Source organism: Brachyistius frenatus, unplaced genomic scaffold (assembly GCF_029030835.1).
Source record: "Brachyistius frenatus isolate BFR_SWC_R1_liver_20210118 unplaced genomic scaffold, ASM2903083v1 Contig_6, whole genome shotgun sequence".
Lineage (NCBI taxonomy): Eukaryota > Metazoa > Chordata > Actinopteri > Embiotocidae > Brachyistius > Brachyistius frenatus.
The window spans coordinates 4,141,137-4,162,426 of NW_027210605.1; the positions used below are offsets into that span (position 1 = coordinate 4,141,137).

Below are 21,290 nucleotides of genomic sequence, written 5' to 3' on the forward strand. Positions count from 1 at the left end.
ACCGGATTAGAGACAAAAAAAGAGAAACAGGGAGAGGGAGAAAGTTGGACAGAGGGATTGCTCTTTTACTTTCTGTAGCTGGCAGAGTCTTAACTATAATTTGGCTGAAGTTTTAAAATTGCTACTATAGTGTCTCCCTCTCTGTCTCTGTTCATTTCAAACCAGATGTCAGTTTGAGGTGGTACAAGCAGCCGATGCACGCTAGTGAAGTGGTGTTTGAACAAGAAGAAAGCCCAGAACTGCATATGTGAAGCATACACTGTGTCTGACTCACTTAGAGATGCATGCTGCCTCTCCATGGGAGTTTAATGAGTTTGATACATGAGATATATTTTTTTTCAACAACAGTCAACTCCACCTAGTGGTGTTTGCCCTGAACAGATTTCTGGCTGCAGTGAGGAATGAACTGTTATGAAGGAAACTGTACACCAGCAATTGTTTATCTGCACGGAGTCACTTTACCCTGAGTTTTCTAGAGAAGGGAGGATCAATACCAAGGTTTTGGAAGTGACTCCCACAAAAGCTACAAACTGCACAAATAATGTTGCCTCTGAGATCTGGCTCAGTGCCCTCGTGGCACAGGCTGGCCATTGCTGCAGAGCAGTTGCAGACTGTGTTAGTAGGTCTCTGCAGCACCCCTTGGCCTGGCATCTGTGAGGCTTGCTCACACTTGCTTTCGCCCAGCATGTGTTTGCTCAGATGAAGGAAATTATGTAATTAGCCTGTGAGGGATTGTTTTCTTTCACTCTTTACCCCTCGCTCTCCCGCTCTCCGCCTTTACCCCTCTGTCTTTCTCTCCCAGTCTTTCTCTCTGTACCTTTCTAGTCCTGTGACAGCAGGAGATGGTTCCAATTTAACCCGAGCCACACCCTAGCTCACCTCCTTCATTAATTGCCAGAGACCATCAGTGGAAGAAAATGGGCGCTTGTCGCACAGATCCATCTCTGCTGTTGAAGTGCTGCTTTGTTAAACATCAAAGAGGGTGTTTGAGAGGAGTATTGGGGAGTGGACATGGAAGCTTTGGGTGTGCGGGGAGGGGGGGGGGCTGTGTTGGGCTGAGTTAGGCTGGGTTGTGTGCTGGGAGATGGGTTCAGGGGTACACACAGGCAGCATCGGGGGGGAGGAAAACCTGGCATTTTGCTCTCTAATTCCAGCCGGCCTGGAGGCCTGGAGCGCTAAGAAGGGCCTCACTGTTGCTCTCTGGATCAGCCAGGTATTGCTTACATAAAAAGCAAGTGAAAACAGCTGTAGGGATAATTAGCTTGATTCTCCATTACATGCCATGAGGGCCAATAACTAAAAAATGGAGTTTTGTTTGGGTTAGAGCTGCAGCCCCAACCAGGAGGAAGTTGTAAAAGTCAGGCAGAGAAAAGAAAGAGAGAGGGGAAAAAAGGAGAAATTGAGGGAAGAGGGAGCGAGCTCTTGCAATTGTTGCAGAGGAGATATTCTCTCTTCCTCGGACTGCTTGATGTCGACCATATTTTTAAAGGTTTTAAAAGGATATGGTTTCAGAATGATGGGCATGTGCGCAAATATTTGGATCTTTTTTTTAATTATTATTATTTTTAATTGACAGCATTGTGTGACTCCGGATCAATGATCTGGAACTTGGCCGATTTTCAAGTTCTCATTTGCTGCAATCAAGCACCTTCTTGCAATTGAGCAACAGAGATGCAGTGGGAGTGTTTTTGCTACCGTCATTGAACATATCTAGTCACCATTACTTGAAGGCTCTGCGTTCAAAAAATCCGGCACATGATAAGAGCAGTGATTTTTGTTGTTTTCTCTGCAAGGCATTTTGTCAAAACTGCTTCTCTTTTCTGAGGTTAAATAGACCATCTTCTCTGAAACATGATATGCTGTGTGGTCACATACCAGACCTGAATTCGCAAAATATCGCAATAAAAGGAAATATGTATGACTATTTAGATAGAACAGTGAAAAAGTCAGCTCCATCTTTGGTTGACACAGCTCCCCCCCCCCCTCCTCCCCCCGTATGTATTCCTATATATCTGCCTCTTCATACCACCAAATGACTTGTTTCACGTCTCCCCTCTCTGTAGAGTGAGCACCGGAGGTTGGCTGAATCTTTCTGCTGGTAATTGAATTTGGTGCGTTTCTCTTTTTTCTGTTGCAGTGAAAGAACACCAACCATTGGGTAATTCCAAATGAAAGAGCAGCGCTCTAACATTGGTGGCCCCAAAATTCTGCAAGGATCCTTTTAACAGGCAATTTACATTAGTAGTACTTAAAGACATGAAGGGTTTCGACCACTCACATCCAGACTCTTACATCTCAACCCTCAAATCAGAGATTTGGTTCTGTGAGAAACATTGGTAGACAACAAAATAGACACCCTAAAGCCTCATAATTTTTCTATCCAGTGGTACCAGGCAGTGTAGATGCTTTTCACCTAAACTACACATCAGATTTTGCAGAGGGCAGTTGCAAATGTTGATAAATCAATCATTTCCCTGTCTGCAGACGCAGGCTAAACCAGTATTAATATGAGAAAGTGTTCACCCTGTCTGATCCCACCATCAAGCATGCTCAGCGCAGAGGAGTAGGGAGGAGAATGAGGGTTACACAGGGAGTAGAAGATAGGAATGGCTGATTGGAGTTAGACGGAGAGAAGGAAATGATATTGTGCCTTTTAAAATTATGAAGTGAATTCATGTTTGCCACAAGAAAAGGTGTTTTTTTCCTTCTCTTGGTTAACCCACTTTATGTAAAGTGGCTCAATATGATAATGCAAGGGATGCAGCTGATCTGTTGGAGTGAGTATCAAGTGTTAATGTTTTTGTTTTATCAGTAGCCATGCTTTGAAAGATTCAGGGTCAGGGTTTTGATATTACAATGAAATTGATCACATTCGTATGTGCTTACAGTCCTCATCCAGCCAGGCTGCTGCACATCAACAGTCTCTCTTCCTCTTCCATGCGTGTTGAACATTTTATGGCAAACATCCTCTTTTGTGCATTGCCAACAATTATCTGCAGGTACTTAAATATCAAACATCAAACACAAGAAAAATATTTACTGGAACAAGTCATTTAAAGGAATTGTAAATTAGTTCAAATAGCTGGTTTAATTGCAGTTGTTTTAAACAATATTACTACTTCTACTTATTTAAAAAAAATTCTGTGAATCAGTTGTAGGAACATTCACATGTGCTACTTCAACCTGCTGGAGTTTACACTTATATAAAACTAGTTAAAATGTCATCTTCATGCACTGCAGTGTACAATACGTGGAGTTGGTCTTTAGCAGCTGATGATGCAGAAAATTGTGGACAGTGACCTCTGGGCTCAAAAGGCTTTAAAAACTCTGTCGGAGCCATCTGAGCTCACTAAATTATCCAGCGTGTGGCTCTGGCTGTCCGGGCTGATATAATATATACTTTGCTTTATCACAGGCAACAAATGCAGCACTTGAACTCAGGAACATAAAATTTTATATAATTTTCACACTTTGTCACAACATGCTGGCATGTAAAATAATCATAGGTCGATAAGCGTACACACATTCATGACCGCATAGCAACACGTTTCCTCATTAACAAGATGAACACAGGCGTCACATGTGAGTTTGTGCAGTGAATGCGTCTGTTGTGTGGAGGTAGTGAGGTGTTGACAGAGAAGAAAGAGGAGCAGTCTTCAAACACATCCACAGGCAGTTCGTGCTCTCCATAATGCCCTGCCGGGGGCCATATTTGTTGATTCTTGGGCCCCCAAATCATTAATTTAAGTGCAGTCAGCGAGGAAACCTGAGAATGGTGTCCAACACACAAAGCATGTAAATGGGCAGACATATATTTGGTTACACTTACACACAAGCAGAGTTACATGTACGTACGCGCGCGCGCACGCACACACACACACACACACACACACACACACACACACACACACACACACACACACACACACACACACACACACACACACACACACACTCTATGTTGCATAACAAATGATGGCACTTTAATTGCTATGCCTGTTTATTTACCTCTGGATGTAATGGATGGTCCTTCTCTCCTTGGCAGCCAATCAGAGTGAGGCATGAGGAGTGTGAGCTGCCCTGCAAATCTGGACACATTCCTTACAAGTTTATCTTTATACACAACAGCACAAGCCAAAATGCTGCAATTAAATACCAGTAATCCCATTGTGATTTTTGGGGTCATCACAAGTATAATGACACCATATTACCAAACTTTACCTGTGCAAATGTTTGGTCCCCAACATACAAAGTTTGTCTCAAAGTTGTTTCTCTGTGCCCTCTCTGAGTGACTGATGATAACGTCTTCAGTGATTGGTAGTTATTTTGGGGCCTGTTTGCTCAGCCAATGAGGCGCCCCCAGTGTACTAGACATACATCATTGTTTCACAGCCCTCAGGAAAGAAGTGAGTTGTTGCTGACTGCTGTGCAGCCTGAATAACAGACACATTCCAATAGAGTTTTTTTTTTCTTTTTATTAATGAGCACTTGATGTTTGGGCTGCTGCCAACTGCATTTAGAGAATTCTTAAGGAGCTCTGGAGACTCGCCAGACAGTTACAGGAAGAAAATAGTCAAGCTATGGCTAAGTAAAAACAAAATGTCTACACTCCACTGTTTCTGAGGATTATTTGTCCAATACCAAACAATGTAACTCTATGATGTCGCCTTTTTGGAAATTAAAAACAACTTAACACCCTTGGCTAGAACATGCATCTTAATACCCCTATGTTGCATGAAGAATTTACCATTGTTTTTATTCGATGTGTATTGAATCTAATACTGAATCTTTTTTTCTCCATGTTTCTTTTCATAGCTGCTTGTGAACCAGATACTAGGAAGTTGAAATTCAGATTTGCCTGCGCATACATCCCCATCATGACCACCAGGCAAACATACAGATATACACACACAATTTATCATTTCTATATATTGTGGTAAGTTCATTGTTCAAGATGGTCAGAAATTGTCCATCTTACTGGTGAATGTCACCTCCACTGACAAACACAGTGGCCCACTGAGGACCTGGGCCCATTGCAGGTGAATGTCCCTCCGAGCATCAGCCATCAGTGTGGAGTTTCAAGGTATTGGCAACTGGTGCACTGCCTTCCTTTCCCTTGTTGTTTTCAATAGACGAGAAGCTGGAATCATTTTACAGTACCATGGTGCTACAGAGTCCTGGCTTCACATCAACCGACAGTCACTACACTTCTGTCGACCCTGAGTGTGGCTAAGCGGAGCCAGTGGAACTAACCCATGCCAATCCTACTCTGGTTTATGATGGCATGAATGTGTTTACTTCTGCAGCTTAATATCAGACTTTTGTAAATATGACAACATGGACCTCAATATATCCACAATCCACAGAGACCTTCTCAATGTGCCGTGCCAAAGGAGACGTCCCCAGTCTGCCGAGACAAATTACTGAAATGGGACTGCAACTGAATCATTTTGGATCCAGAACTAACCAGTAAACTGCCCTAGTTTCTCATTTGTCTATCTCCCGTTTCCTGCGGAGAGAACAACAAGAGAAGGCTAAATTTGGGCTCAAAGATGTCCCACAAAAAGTTTGAGGATCAGCTTCCACCTTCTCAAAAAAAAGCAGGACCTTAATTAACAGGGAAGGAAACACAGCTGACCTCAAATGAGCCAGCTTACTGTAAGAACAGTCTGTTTATACATTTCTCCTTGTGTTCTTTTAGCCTACTGTGCGTTTGTTTAATGAACCAATATCATGTTCTGTTTGATTTTCTACAGCTGAAACAATTTGAGTGCCACTCTTATTTTTTTTTTTAATTATTACAGCTGTGTGACTTATTCTGATGAGTGATGTATTATTTCATTGTCTGTTTATTGATCCTGTGAATCTGAGTGGCTAATCTGATTATAATGAAGTGACTTGCATTTTAAAGCACCGTGTCATTACTTTTTTTTTCACTGTACTGGAGGTTGACCCGAGGTGATGATAATGTGCAGTATTCTTGTGATTTAACAGTTTAACTGTGTTTCCACTGTTTTTGGCCAGTACCTACTATGTACAGTTTTTGTATCGTGTGCGTGTGCGTGTGCGTGTGCATGTGCGTGCGCGTGTGCGTGTGGCTTTGTGCTGCTCTCTTGGTTGTGAAGACTGTGAAAGTTTGGGGGTAACACTACTCACCCATGACTTGTTCCACAGTGTTTTGCAGTTGTCGGCTTGTTTCTTTTGTTTGAATAAAGCATTGTTTTTCACAAGGACTGCAACATGTGTTTTTATCAGAAAGACAATAATGTGAACATTGACATCAGCAGTGTTGTTGGTCAATTTAAGGGCAAAGAATGAGTATTTTCACAAGATTAAAATTTCACCACCACTAATGGCAACTACAACAATAGACTCTTGCACTGCCCAAGAAAGAATTCTTCCCAGTTTTCATGGTCTACCAATTCTCTCTCTCTCTCCCTCTCTCTCTCTCTCTCATAAACTCAGCCAGATGTTGCCCAGTTCTCTTCCTAGGGGAATGGGTGGGGGGTGGGGGCGGTGGGGTTGAGAGGCATGGTGATGGGGTGGGGGTGGTGGGTCAGAAATGTGGCTGAGCATGTTTTAAGTGTTCTTTGACACAGTCACAGCCTCTCCAGCATCCACCGGGGTAACATTAGCTGGGAACAGAACTCCAGGACTCTTCAGGAGCGTCCCACTAAGTTCTGCCCAGATATTCAGACACGCATGAAGAGTGTCAGTCTGACTGAATCCTGTTGACGTACTTTACAGTACGTGAAACAGCTGACCTGGACAAAAGCATTGTGAGAAACCGAAAAAAAAATTGGAGGGATGGCTGATCATTTTTAATGATTTCTCTCCATCAGAAATGGGTTTTTATATGGACTGCACTGAAATAAAATTAATGGAATTATTTGTGACTATCGTTCATGTAAAAAGAAAATACAACTTATACCTGGAGCTTTTCAAAGTGCTGTAAAAAGTCACAAAGCTTAGCCTGTTGGAAGCCAAATTAACTACTCTTCATCACATATTGAAACAGTAGCAGCAGACCTGTAAGATTGATGGCACTTCATTAAGGTAACAACACCATCAGTATAATAATCTCCTCCCTTTATCACCTGAGGCAAGTTTGTATCTTGCATGCACCCAGATATTCAGGTGACTGCCTCCTATCATTAGTTTCAGCATTGTTGTACCTCTTTAACTGACTGTTATTGTGTCTGTTTCCTAAATCCAGATGAAATTGTGTCCGGTGGCGTTGAAAATAACAAGGCTTCAGTTTATAGCCTACAGACTGAGAAATCTGCAGTGACACACGAGAAACAATTAAACACTTCGCCCTCTGACACTCAACATTAGGCTTACTGAAACATATAGAACCTAGAGCCGACAGATTCCTGCAGCACGTTTTGAGATAATGTACCATACAATAATAATTACCCCAATGACGGTAATGCTCGCAGGCCTTCAGGTGATGAGAGCAGCCTGTATAAGCACACGATATGGACCTGCTTGTCTTGATTCTACTGAGTGGTAACTCGATCTGCTGCCGGTGAAAATCCTAACTCTGCTCTGGTATGGATAGGGTAATAGCCTCGGGTGCTTTATAAGTTTATTTTAGGTAATAGAGACGCTTGTTTTGTTACAGCCTGTTCCGCCCTTCTCTCTCCACAATTTTACCTACGCTGAAATTCCTTGGTTGTTGAAAGTTGGTGACTGGAAGAAGAAAAAGGGATTTGAGGCAGAAATGTGAGGCGCATGCGCCATGAGATGGTTTTGCGCCGTGCATCCATGCTGCAGTGTGCTAGTTTGTGAGAGGAGGCGACTGGAGCAGGTGAGAGAGGCAGAAAAGGAGAGGGAGGGATACTTTTCTGAACTTCAGCTCAGACAGACACGCACATACGGTGTGAGAGGACGACGCACTCGGGAATCTCAGCAAAGCCGCTGTTGTTCACACGCTGTGCTCTTTTCCTCCCCCTGGCACCGTGCGCGCTCGCCAAACCGCACTGTTTGGAGATAGTCCGCGCGGAAAGTTTTTTTTTTTTGGAGCATACTGTCTGGAGCCGATTAATTGCTTATTTTATTTATTTTTTGTGAGGCGGGTGACTTACTTTTTGCGTGTGAAGATTTTTGATTCGAGCTGAGGAATTGTCCAAGTCGTTTTTGCACAGAATGGAGGGTAAATTGACAAGTCGTTTGTGGCGAGGATCACCGCGTGGATCTTTCCGCAGGTAAAACGCGCTAGGACCTAAGCGTGTCAGCTGCTGGATTTAATGCTCCTAACAAGACTTTACACGTTTTTGATTTGAAATAATTTAGCTGTAATCTGGAGAAGTGTTTCTCTTGAATAGACAGTTTAAAAGTAGGCCGCTTTCAATTAGAAGTGAATCGACAAAGTACACCCGACGTTTCCGCCAATAGTACTTTAGATTGACGTAGATGCTTTTATTTGTTAAAGGTTACCGAAAAGTCACGCACTGAATTGTTGAAGGAAATGATTGTTTCCTGCCACTGTCTTTAGACATCGTATACATCCCGCTGCTTTCTACCAGACCTTTAAGCTGTGAAGCGCACGGAGCGCTTTCACTGATTTTGGGGCGTCCGTGTTCACCAAAACACCAAACCTGAAGGACTCTCAGCTTTAGCATTCCAATTTGTTCACACCAACCAAGCACTTTCCAGGAGATCCGGATAAAACAACTGGACTTGCCTTCAGTGCAGCGGAAAGGGAAATCTTAAAATCCACCTGGCCTGCACTGGGATTATTGGTTTGATATCGTCTGCAGAGAGTGGATTACAACTTCCAGCGGGCTGTGCTCTCTGGTGAGTAGCCTATAGTCTCTTGGTTGACTCAATTTCCATGCAAAAGCAGTTCATCTTAAAGAGTGGGAAATGTGTGCTTTAGTGGGACGTTTTTGTATTAATACTGGTTTTTGAATGCGGACAGAAGTTCTTGACAGATGTGATGTGTGAAACATGTTGACCCCCCCCCCCCCTCAATTCCAATGACTGATTCATATGTCAGTGTCCTGCTGTGCAAATAATGAATTCAACATAAAATAATCATAAATTATTTGTTAAATGTATATACAAGATTCTTGAATCTGCTTTCAAATTCTATTGTTATCTGAACCCCATTTTAAAGTCAGGCAATGTTCTTTGTGCTGTTTCTCCTCATCAAATCCTTGTACCTGGCTCCCTCTCCTGGTTTTTTGTAAACATGAAAGGGAGGAAAAGACACTCCGCCGTTAAAAGCAGACAATGTTTCAATCATTAGAGAGTAGATTGGGTTGCTATGCGGTTTCAGGTGAAGTGGATTTAAAAAGAACAAAACTGAAATAATTAAATATTTCGTACGTTCTTCCCTTACACCCTGCGCATTTATATCTCCCCAAAACGTCTAAATTCATCGTCAAGATTCATAATATCCATCGGTTTAAAGATGCAGGTCATACTGAAAATAAAGTCAATTAAACATTAGCCCAGTCACTAATTACAACTCGTCACAATTTGGCATTTGCAGCACTGCGTTTCCTTCACATCTTCACAATAATTTGCTGGTGAAACTTTTTAAAATACCATTATTTAATCATATTTAGAATTTTTTTTTTTTGTCCAACGGTCCCAACAAAAGAGTAACAAAACGGAGAAAATATAAAGGCCTAAATTTGGAACATTTCCAGACATTTTCTCTTTGTGAAAATCCGATGTGCCACAGTACTTTCTTTGCATCTTAATGTAAATTTAGCTTTTCAAATCATCCACCATCCAAATGTTGATGATCATCATTTTTACGACTATTTCCCGTTATTCTAACTGTTCCCTTCCTGAAATTTGCTCCGGTAGATGCCCCTTTCACTGACAAAAATCTGTAGGGTAGTCATCAGTCATCCGGCCAAGTCCGATGAATACTTCGCTCGGGTCAAATCGTTTCCATGGGTCACGGAGCGCAGAATTTAAGCAGCTCACACTGTAGGTGCCAAATGCAGGAAGTAAAAAATGAACATAAGTGAACAATGAAATAGAAATATTAAAAATAAAGTTACTTTGCGTTTAGTAGCGCTTGTCAATGAAAAGAATAAGAAATATTAATTTCTGAATAATAACTACTTACACTGCTCGGCGCTTAAAACGGCGCTTAATTACTGTCTGAAACTCAGTTGTGAATTGACAGATACGTTTACGCACCTGTGGTTCCATAACTGTAAATCTGGATTTGAATATGCAGAATAATGCCCGTGAGTCACTTCTCAACCCCCCCTCCTTCCCCCCGTCAGTTACTCTTGATGACGTCCAGTTTGGCACAAAAATACTATTTAATTGTTGAACCTAATTATTCTTAAATTAAAATATATTCTCAAATCTGCTTCCTTTCGGCCGTAACAACTCCAATTACTGGTTTCAAATCGGTGTAAAACCGCCGCCCTGTGTGGATTATTGCTTTAATTTATGTGGAAGAACTGCGAGGAACATAACCTCACCAACTATTACTGAGGCAGCAAGTAAACTAAAAGCACATGCGTATGCGTGCGTGTGCGTAAATGCGCACGCGCTGGGTGAGTGATGGTGAACCTGGCCTCGTCTTTAATGAGTTTTAGGCAGGTCCAGGTCTCCACAACTCAACCCTGGAAAATAACGCAGCGTGACAAATTAGAGCTGCTCTCAGTCCCAAAATTCACACACGACCCAACTGGAAGGCGGCACATCGGTTTAATTTGCAAATGTAGGGGGTCATTATTTAAACTCATTTTCTGCCTAAATGGAAGCCAAAGTTTATATCACCAGTCACGCAGTTGATTCAAGATAATTGACTTTTTTCCTCCTTTTAATTCCTTGTACTTTTCGTTACGCAAAAAGCTGCACACTACCAGGCCATCATCCGCTGACGTGGCTCCTGTCAAGCCAATTCACATTCAATTAATAATGCAAATTAAGTGAATGAAATCTCAGACCGACAAGGCCCGTAGTCATATTATTTTCGATATTTATTATCCGTACGTCACAGTTACCGAAAAGGAAAATGGCTATTTCAAAAGTCAGATGTCTTGTTTTTAAATTCTATAAATATTCCTTGTTAAGTCTTATTGAAATTAATTTAATTAGGCGCAATGAAAACGTATTAAATTAAATTGTACTTCTATTTCTCAAATGTACAAGCTTGTTTGTTGTTGACATAAATCAATAAATTCAAACCTTGTCAATGAGAGCAAATGCAATCAGGTCTGTCTTAAACTGAAAAGAAACTAGTATGTTATAAAACCAAAATAATGTTTTACTTTGAACCCACAGCTTTTAGAATTTCTTTTCTTTTCTTGCATTAAAATTAAATCATAGTTGGTCAGTTTGATTTCAAAATAAAACGCACACTCTCTCCCTATCTGACAGGCCTCTGTCTCTCTGCCTTTGTGTATCTCTCTCTGTGAGTAAAGTGAAATGTCATGAATATGTCTAGTTGGAGTTTCATGGTCATTGTGTCTTCTCTGGGTGCATGACTATCAGTCTTATGTGATTCACACTCAGACCTGCTGTGTAAGCAGCACTGATGGCCTCAGGGTTCTCATTTCTCACACACACACACACACACACACACACACACACACACACACACACACACACACACACACACACACACACACACACACACACACACACACACACACACACACACACACACACAGAGAGAGGCAGACAGACACACAGACAGCTGTAAGAATATTTCCTACACATATTTTGACATCACAGAAGTCTGTTTCTGTCTTTTCTCCATTATGCACAAAAAAAATTGGAGTGAGAAAAAAAAATCCTTCAAACAAGCAGGTAGACTGACATGCTTCCTGTTTCTCTGTTCTCCTTCAGATCAGTGGCAGTATGAACCTGGGGCTTGGCTGTGTGTGTTGGCCGGTTTGCTGGCCCTTTGGCAGCCTGTTGGACTCCAGACACTGTGTTTTTGCCCTCACAGTCCTCACGCTCCTCATGCAGGTGGTGGTGGAGGCCAACTCGTGGTGGTATGCATTAATTTTCTCTTCACATTTCTGTGTGTGTCTTAATTTGTTGACAGTGTGATTTCTAAAGTGTGTTTATTTCTCCTATGGCAAGTGAAGATTGTCAGTATTCAGAGATTATTTCCTTTTCCTCAAATCACATTTGTAAATGGGACAACAGCAATTAAAAAGACATAAAAAAAGGGTTAAGATTGAGAAGATACTGATCTAAAAAAATAATTAGTGTTTATATTTGTTCTTTATAGTTTTACAGTCCATTTTAGTCTTGTGTCTACATGTTTGCTAAGAAAGCCTCCTCAGCTTCAGTTTCACCACATATGAAGTAATACATGCTGACTTTTTTTCGGGAAGATATTTTTTCTCCCGTATTTTCTTTCTTCACATATTGCCAAACCAAAATTATGAATATTATAGAAAACATAGAATGCTGTGGTTTATGAGTTGGAGTCCAAATATGTTCAAACATGGACTCTGTGTGCGTTTGTGTGTGCGTTTATGTGCGTGTCCAGCTGCTATTAGGGGAAAAGTCTATATTTGTGCATGTTACACTCAAACAGAATACTTTTGATAGAAAGGAAATACTGTTTACGAGTCACCTTAGAAGCACTACTTAAAGCAAATCACAAATCTTTACATCCGCTAGCTGTTTGTGTTTTTGTCTGATTGTGTATCCCAACCAGATTGCTTGTTTAAGAAGATGGAACATTTAATCCCAAACTTCCTGTGTAAGATTTTAATTTACTTCAAATGAGCAGATCAAAGCAAAGGGTGACATCATGTGGTGATGACTAAATTATATGAAAACAATAAATTAAACAATTAATTTGAGGAGGATTTATGGAGATAAACACAACTTAATGAGCTCGGCTCAGGAGGCAGCTACATTAAAGTTTAAATAATGAATGAGATTATGGACATGCACATTACCACATCGCCTTTGGAAAGCTGAGGTTGGAACAAGAACTGTGTGTGTGTCTTTCAGTTTCCTCTTTGAGAGGAGACACAGGTGTGAATGATTTCGTGTTGCTGCAGCGAGCCTGCTGAATGTATGTGTGAGGCAGAGCATCAGTCTGCATGTGTGTCTGAGCACACAGACAAGTGTGTATGTTGATTTTTTTTTTTTTTTTTTTTGTCTTCTGTGTATATGTTGTCTGTGTATTCAGTCTGTGTTCCCTTGCTGCTGAGTTTCCTCAGTCGATCAGGTTTCACTGGAGGCTAATTGTCTCTCTCTAGGGGCTCGGGGATGGGCTGCTCTAATTGTCCTGTGGCCTGGAACCAGATGCTCATACTAGTGTTCCTCTGTATGTGTGTTTGGTCCTGTCTCTCTCTCTTCTAGTCATTTTTTCTTTCTCTTTTTTTCTTTCTCTTACTTAAAAATAAATGGAGCAGTTACTTAATGTGAAATGATCAGATTTTTTTTCCGACGTGTACTGTAAAAGCATATAAAGCTCTTCCAGCTATTTACTCTGTGTGTGTGTGAAGTTGCTGTGAAGAAGAATCATCTTGAAATGCGCTTCAGAGTATTTTTTTTTTCAGTTGGCAATGTTAAGTCGGCAACATGCTATCTTTTAAGACAGTGTTTACCAACACTGGGTCAGAATTCAGGACACCTCAAGGTGTCACAAGATCAAAACTAAACAGTTTGTGAGAACGTAAGAAGAAAAAAAATATTTTGACAGCAAATTATCTTCAGGATTGTCACTTTTTGTTCAATGTTTGATGACCTCCCAGAGTTTTTTGGTTTGTTTTGACCTCCCAAAGCCTCAAAAAAAAAAATCATTAAATTGAAAAAGTCTAAAATTTAAATGTAGTTTGCCTGCTCACAGCTTATGCAATCTGTGTCAAGGGTGCATGAGTAGGCATTGCTTGGTTGTAAGCAGTCACAAAGAAGGTGCTGAATAGAAAAAAAAAAAAAAAAAAGGTTTGCTCCATCTTTTCTTTCATGCATTCTTGTTTACTCTATTTTAAGTTTTTCATATTTCCCTTTCCCCTCTGTGACGATTATTTTTCTCACGCATCTCTACTTCATTCAAAGCATGGTCTTGGCTCTAAATGATAGATTTGCAGCCCAGTGTCATTAAAAGACAAGACAAGGTTATACTCCCTGGAGTAACTAACCACACCTTATTTCAATGATTAAGCTTCATCAACAATGGAGAGAAACTAATTGATTGAAATCAGCTGTTGATTGTGACCTGAAACTTGCATATTATGTGTGAAAACACTGCATTTATGTGTCCCCCTCATCCAGGTCTCTGGCCATGAACCCTTTACTGATCCCGGAGGCCTACATCATCGGTGCCCAGCCTCTGTGCAGCCAGCTGGTGGGCCTTTCACAGGGTCAGAAGAAGCTGTGCCAACTCTACCAAGATCACATGCAGTACATCGGTGAAGGGGCCAAGACGGGCATTAGAGAGTGCCAGTACCAGTTCAGACATCGGCGCTGGAACTGCAGCACAGTGGACAACTCCTCTGTTTTTGGACGGGTCATGCAAATAGGTAAGAAAAGGGCAAAGGATACAAAAAAATATATATTCTAAGAAACATGTACATGAAGACGTATAATACTGATACAACCACGGATAAGTATTCACGAACATACACCCATTTCCTGTACATTTTCACCGGGGTTATGTGGAATCTGTACATTTTATGTCTTCTCTTTCTTTATTCTATCTCTCTCTGACTCACTGACCCAATTTTTTTTGTGTTTGTGATAAGTGTGTGTGAAATGTATGGCGCTGCTGATTCTCAGCAGCTGTGTGGAGGGAATAGTTGGTGGGTGAGGTTGCTGGATAAATCACATGTGGCTTTGGCCTGCTAAACCAGCTCCTGACATGGAGCAGGAGGGAGACGGAGAATCTGCTTTTTTCCTGATGAATGAGAGACAATCTAATACGCACACACGCAGACACACACACACACACATACATACAGACGCACACTCTGGACTGTAACTGCCCTGTATTTACAACTAATGGGAGTGCAGCGAGTGTATGCACCAATATATCACCTTGTCAGAGATTACAGTGTCTGTTGGCGTGTGTGTGTATTTGTGTGTGCATGCACATGTTCGTGCAGTGTGCTCAGCTCTCCTATAGAAAGTTCAAGAGCCTCACAATCCTTCCCTAAAAGCAAATCCCTTTCTTGGATCCTATCGAAACTTTGTTTTAGTTCTCTTTGCCTTCACCTGAGGTTCTAATGTAAAGGTTTCTTAATGGTTATGTATCATTTCCATGTAAATTACAATGAATAGCTACAATATCAATGTTGTGATCGGATCAAAGTTACAGTAGTCTTGGCTGCTTGGCGGCAAAATCTGAATGGATCAGTTTGGATACTAGTTGGTACTTGTGATGCTCACATAAGGACTCTGCTGGACTCCTCTGGAGTTTATCTTGTTTTCGATTTTTTTTGTAATTTCTAAATGGTCATTCCCCTAAATCTAAAGATAGAACTTGTCTTATCGCTCAAATTAGATTGCATATAATGAGATATTCATCTCTTGAGATTTATTCTCTCACCTCCATGCAATTTAATGGAGTAAATGTTGAACAGAATTTCATTTGTGGTGCTTACAGCAATTTTTTTTTTTTTTTTTTAATTTTTTTTTTAAAATAAAGTTCCCATCACTATAATCTAGTGAGTACTGTAGAAAGTACTATCTTTTCATTCACTTCTATTGTATCTTAAAAGTGGCAGAAAGCTCAGCGAGCAATATCTCAAAACCACTGTATGTAGGCTGGAACTATCTGGATAGATTGATACAACTTGGGTCTCTGTATTTTTGTTCAGTTGATCCAAACATTTAATGTGCCATTTTAGCGTATATACCTTTTTGTGTGTACAAATTTGTGGGTCTGTTTTTAAACTGTTCTTGGCGATCCGGTCTGTGTTTCTGGGGCTGCTGACTCCCTCCGCAGATCCGTCTTCATAGAAACCTCATCAGTAGCCGTTCTCCCATTCCTCTTGTCCCTCCTGCTCCATCCCCATCCCATCTCAGTCCACCTTGGGCCAAGTAAACATGTCCTCCCCTGCCTTCCTTGGCTAGCTCCAGGGTGGGGTACATTAGACGGGAGGCAGCGATGTGGGAGATGACAGTTAGTCTGTCTACAGGTCCACTATTAGGCCAATATCCTCAGACTGGATTAAAAGTTGTACTAAACTAATAAATCCCCCCTCTCTGATCACTTCTGCTCCTGCCAAAGTATCCCACCTGGATATCTTTCAGACTTTCCAAAAGGTTTCTTTACTCATCTTTTCTCCTCTAGGGCATTGTCTTTTTCTGCCTTTTGTAGTATTTAATGTGTGCGTGTGTGTCTCCTTTTCCATTTTGCTTGCTTTTTTTTTCCCCCTTCAATGTCTTTTTCTTGACTTATCTTTTCACTCGCCTTTTCTTTTGTTCCTCTCATCTCTTTCTCTTTCCATCTGTTATTGTCATTATAGCACACTCTCTAAAGATTTGGCCAAGCAAGAGCTATGCATTTTTATTGTGTAGCAGCCCTAGTATTCAATGTCAACATCAAACCTTATAGTTTGGTCATCTGTTTCTTCTTTATTCGCTTATCTCCTCATCTTGGTTTTTCTCTTTTTGTCTGTGGCTTTGTAGAGTGACAACAAAAACTGCTTTTGTGCATTTTCTTTCTTTTTTTTCTTTAAGTCTCTGAAACTCGTGTCTCTATGGAGGAAATGTTGAGGGTAGAAACAGTGGGAGTTAATGAGCGGTGGCTCCAGAATCACTCAGTCATGACAGATAAAGTAAAAGAGCTGTTGTCACTTTCAATTTGGGTTACTTGGCAGCTGCTTGTTAAGAGGGATCTTTGTCACTGGAGGGCGCTCTCTTCTCTCTGGCTGAAGCCCAATAACAGAAGACTAGATTACACTGTTCAACATGTTGGTGATGACGAGCCTGAGCACTTGGCTGAAGTGCTCTGTAATCTTAAGTGTATGGTGAATGCTGTCATATGACATCACATCTCATAACGCCATGCTTACTTCTAAAGCAAGATGACAGTGCGACACAGTCAATATGAAATAAATGTACAAGTATAATCCACAAAAATGGAAGCAGTGGATGGATGATAAAACAACACTTGGACATTTCTTGTTTTCTTTGTCTCTTATTGTGTCAAATGTGACACAATGCTCATGTTTGTGTGTCTGCAGGCAGCCGAGAAACGGCATTCACTTATGCCATCAGCGCAGCAGGGGTGGTGAATGCGGTGAGCCGCGCCTGCAGAGAGGGGGAGCTTTCCAGCTGTGGGTGCAGTCGTGCTGCTCGTCCCAAAGATCTTCCCCGAGACTGGCTGTGGGGCGGCTGTGGAGACAACCTCAACTACGGCTACAGATTCTCCAAGGAGTTTGTGGACGCACGTGAGAGGGAGAAGAGCTACCCCAAAGGAACGTATGAGAGTGCACGGCTGTTGATGAATCTTCACAATAACGAGGCGGGAAGGAGGGTAAGACACCCGAGTTATCTGCACACACACACAAGCAAACATGTATTTGTCATCACATAAGAAACAAACATAAAAATATAAACTTCTTTCCAATCAAACAGTGGTAGAAAGAGCGCAGTGGGGTTGGAAGTGAGACAATCAGGTCAATCAGATAGGTCTCTGCTGATCATCTGTGTAACAGCTCCATCTGCTCTCCCCTCCTGAGGCTTTGATCTGTAGGGAGATGGAGTCGGAGATGGCTCTGGGGTTTCTTTTCCTTTCCAAACATCTTGAAACCACCTCAAAGAAAACGTAATGCCAGATATCTGCTGCCAGGCTGTCCTCTTTCAAGTAGAACAAATGAGTGGACAATGTTTTATTCCGTGCACCATTGGAGACATGGAGAGGATCATTCCGTCCTCTATAGCAAAGCGATGCCTTATGAGCACATTATGCAAATATTTATACAGACAGGACAAATTTGCAATATGAAGCGTGTCACTTTGGCATGTTGTTTTTCAAAGAAAAATCACTTTTGCAAACCCCTCATCTGTTTATTAAACCAGCTATTTCCTTTCTCTCCTCTTCCTCTCCTCTTTAAGACGGTGTCAGACCTTGCCCATGTTTCCTGCAAGTGCCATGGCGTATCAGGCTCCTGCAGCCTGAAGACCTGCTGGCTCCAGCTGGCTGACTTCCGCAAGGTGGGCGACGCACTGAAGGAAAAGTACGACAGTGCTGCCGCCATGAAACTCAACACGCGTGGAAAGATGGTGCAGATGCACAGCAAGTTCAACGCTCCCACGAGCCATGATCTGGTGTACATCGAGCACAGTCCAGACTACTGCGTGAAGAACCAAAGCACAGGCTCCCTAGGCACAGTGGGGCGCCTTTGCAACAAGACCTCGGAGGGCATGGATGGGTGCGAGCTGATGTGCTGCGGCAGAGGTTACGACCAGTACAAGGCCCAGATAGTGGAGCGCTGCCACTGCAAGTTCCACTGGTGCTGCTACGTCAAGTGCAAGCGCTGCACCAAAATCGTAGACCAATTCGTCTGCAAGTGAGCAGGGGAGTGTTGCCTGTGGGTGTTGCTTGCAGACGATGGGCATACCATCTGTGTGTATTCATGAGCAGAGGAGCAAAGGAGTTGAACACAGAGAGAATGGAAGAAAGAAACTATATAAATTATATTTATAGAGTTAAACAATTATGCCATTGCAAAAAGACAGACTCTTTTTTTTTTTTTTTTTTTTTTTTTTCTAAAAAAAAAATCGTATGTCTTCGTAACTGAGAGTATTGTGAAATATTTATTTTAAGATTGTTATGTTTTATTTTGGCCCAGTGATCACCAGCCAATTTTAAAAGCCTTCAAGTGCCTAAAACCGGCTGGAAATTTCCCCCCACCTTGCCCATACCCTTTTTTTTAAATCTAGAAAACATAATTGTTCTTGTCAATTGGGTCATTCTGATTGCAAAATTGGACTGTGCCTTTTTCTAACAAGAGTAAGGTTTTATATTTGAGGCATAGTTGACTAAGTGTTATTTCGTGAATGACTGTGCTGAGAGGAGAGCGCATATGTGCCGTAGTGTGTGGATGTGTTTTTATGGGCCCAGTCCCAAACCAGCCTTCACATCCCTACCGAAGTGTGCATGTCCCCTCTCACCACATATAAGGAACAATGTTGGTTTGTACGAGTCCTTGGAGTACAATGGGTACAACAAGAGGGCAAATTTGGGAATTGGGCCATTTTTTTTTTTTTTTAAGCTGTCCCAGAAGTTCCCCAGGTGCTGCAACAAGCTCTCCACCATTATGCACTTTGATACAGAGGCGTAAACCTGTCTGTATGTGTCTGTTCAGCTGTTATCAATATATCAATATTATAGCCTACATTTGTTTCCATATTAATTCAAGATTATCCATTTAACATTATCCTACAATACTTAACATGGTTTGAATATATATGGGCAATTTTGTGGTTACAGTGGTGAAATATTCTGCGCTCTGTGTATATAGTATGTCTATCCAACCAATCAGTAAACTGTATTTATTTTCTTTATCCAGATCCTCCTTTAAGCTTCAAACAGAACAAAGTACCTTCTCCATGTCCGATCAGCATTTAGTCAAACATCCCAAAGTTTAAGGTCACTTATTTTAAAAGAAAATCTTGTTCTCCCTCATGCGGCTCTTCACTGTTTTTGTAAAAGGGAAATGCACCTTATTGTTTTGAAACAAATTATTTCTTCTCACTTATGTTCGGTTTCACTGTTAAACACATTAAATCACAGATGTTCAGATTTTGATGTCACCACAGACTTCCAGTACCACTCATTTAACTCTTCACTATCCCTGTGATGATTCTCAATACACAAATTTATTTCTATCAATCCAACTATGTATATTTATAAGCTTCTCTATGAATTTGAGGTTTGTTAAACGTAATGTGTTATAGTTGATATTTTGTTACTTTTTACAAATTGGCTCAATGCTCTACTTTGTTTCAATAAATATCAAATGTAAAAACCAACAGATGTTTTTACTCACACCATTTATTCAAGCTGTCAGTGCTTTTGGGTATGTTTTTTTTTTTTTTTTTTTTTTTTATCTTCCAAGAAACATTTTTCATTCATATTCCCCGTATGCATTTCTAAATAAGTTTATCTTCTTGAAATGTATGTGCCTTTTAATACAGATTTGACCACTGATTCAATAAAATAAAAAAATCTAACTTTTACTTTCAAGCATTTTAAGGTTTTTCTGTAACAGTAACAGCATTGAGTTTCTTCAGTCATGGTCAGATTTTGTGACAGACAATCAAACCCACATTGGATGACAGCTGTTTTAGGCCTGTAGTGCACATAGACAGGAGGATTTTGCTTGAGAGGCTTGGATGATGGCCTGAAGATTAGGTGTCTCTCTGGGGGATGGTTGAGGTTGTATTATAAGTGCTCTTTGACGATCCAATGACAGCAGATCAGTTAATGGGATGATTAATCATGTTGTGTCAGGAGAATAAGAAGAGGGGGATTTTTGATGGGGGGAAATTGGGATGTCTGAAAGATGGCTGGGCCTTGTCAGAGACTGGTGGTGCTCAAGAGGAGACATGGCAAACAGGAGAGAAGGTAGGTAATGAGAAATGGGGGATTAAATGAAGGCTGAATGAGAGGGGAGTAATAATAAGGCAAGGGGTTGTGAGAAGTGAGCCTCGAAGGAAAGGAGCAAAGAGAAAGTGCTTCAAGGAAAGTAGAGCTGTAGGGCTGCCATTACAGAGTAAACGCTCCCGACATTGACTAATATTTACACTCGTAAAACGATACTGACTGTAGGAGCACATCCCATATGTGACCCTGTCAGTTAGGCTTGTGTGTGTGTGTGTGTGTGTGTGTGTCTGCACGGTTACATGTGCACCTATTTGCACAAACTCTGCTACATCGTGACAAGTGTTTACATTTCTGATTGGTGTCACACAGGCCAATAAGCAAAAGCAAGCGCGAAAGATACAAAGTTAGCATGTAGGGAGAAAAGCAGTGTAAAATGTAAAGGAAAAGAAAAAAAAAGAGACTTGAGGGAGATCAAGCCAAGCAAGAGGTTTTACATATTTGAACCTTCTGTCAACAGCTAGGTTTATAAGGATATGAAATCACCCCTTAACTTTGGATTTCTTGCCTACATGGAGGTCGGGTCATTGCTGGACGAGGCTCCTTCAAGATGGGGGACTGACTACCAGCAGGACTTTCCTAGCTGTAGCATAAACAGAAATCCAGGTGCGCAGCAGGCCAATACAGCAGGTTGGAGGAAATCTGAAACCCAAAGGTGCAAAGGTAACTGACACGCACACTCAGAGGAAGCGGCATAGATACTTCCAAATGTTCAAAC

General features: G+C 41.3%; 2 protein-coding genes across 16 annotated transcripts in view; both read left to right on the plus strand.

Moving 5' to 3' along the window:
* LOC138637015 (ERC protein 2) overlaps window positions 1-6,234 on the plus strand; it is a 154,549-nt gene extending 148,315 nt beyond the window's left edge. For 10 of the 14 annotated variants that reach the window (XM_069725445.1, XM_069725455.1, XM_069725484.1 and 7 more), the window contains one exon: window positions 4,816-6,234. The gene's annotated coding sequence lies outside the window, so the exon portion shown is untranslated. Of the gene's footprint in view, window positions 1-2,063; window positions 2,112-4,815 lie in introns of all 14 variants that reach the window. The other 4 variants (XR_011312340.1, XR_011312339.1, XR_011312336.1 and 1 more) reach the window with 2 other exon arrangements.
* Window positions 6,235-7,508: 1,274 nt separating this feature from the next.
* wnt5a (wingless-type MMTV integration site family, member 5a) lies at window positions 7,509-20,131 on the plus strand. Of its 2 annotated transcripts, XM_069725731.1 has the most exons (5): window positions 7,509-8,802; window positions 11,836-11,984; window positions 14,233-14,480; window positions 17,148-17,440; window positions 18,022-20,131. In XM_069725731.1, exons 2-5 carry the CDS (start codon window positions 11,848-11,850, stop codon window positions 18,478-18,480), a joined length of 1,137 nt encoding a protein of 378 aa, XP_069581832.1. In that variant the 5' UTR covers window positions 7,509-8,802; window positions 11,836-11,847; the 3' UTR covers window positions 18,481-20,131. The 2 variants fall into 2 exon arrangements, with proteins under 2 accessions (XP_069581832.1, XP_069581840.1); XM_069725739.1 differs by lacking the exon at window positions 7,509-8,802 and having other exon boundaries at window positions 10,514-11,984.
* Window positions 20,132-21,290: the final 1,159 nt, after the last annotated feature.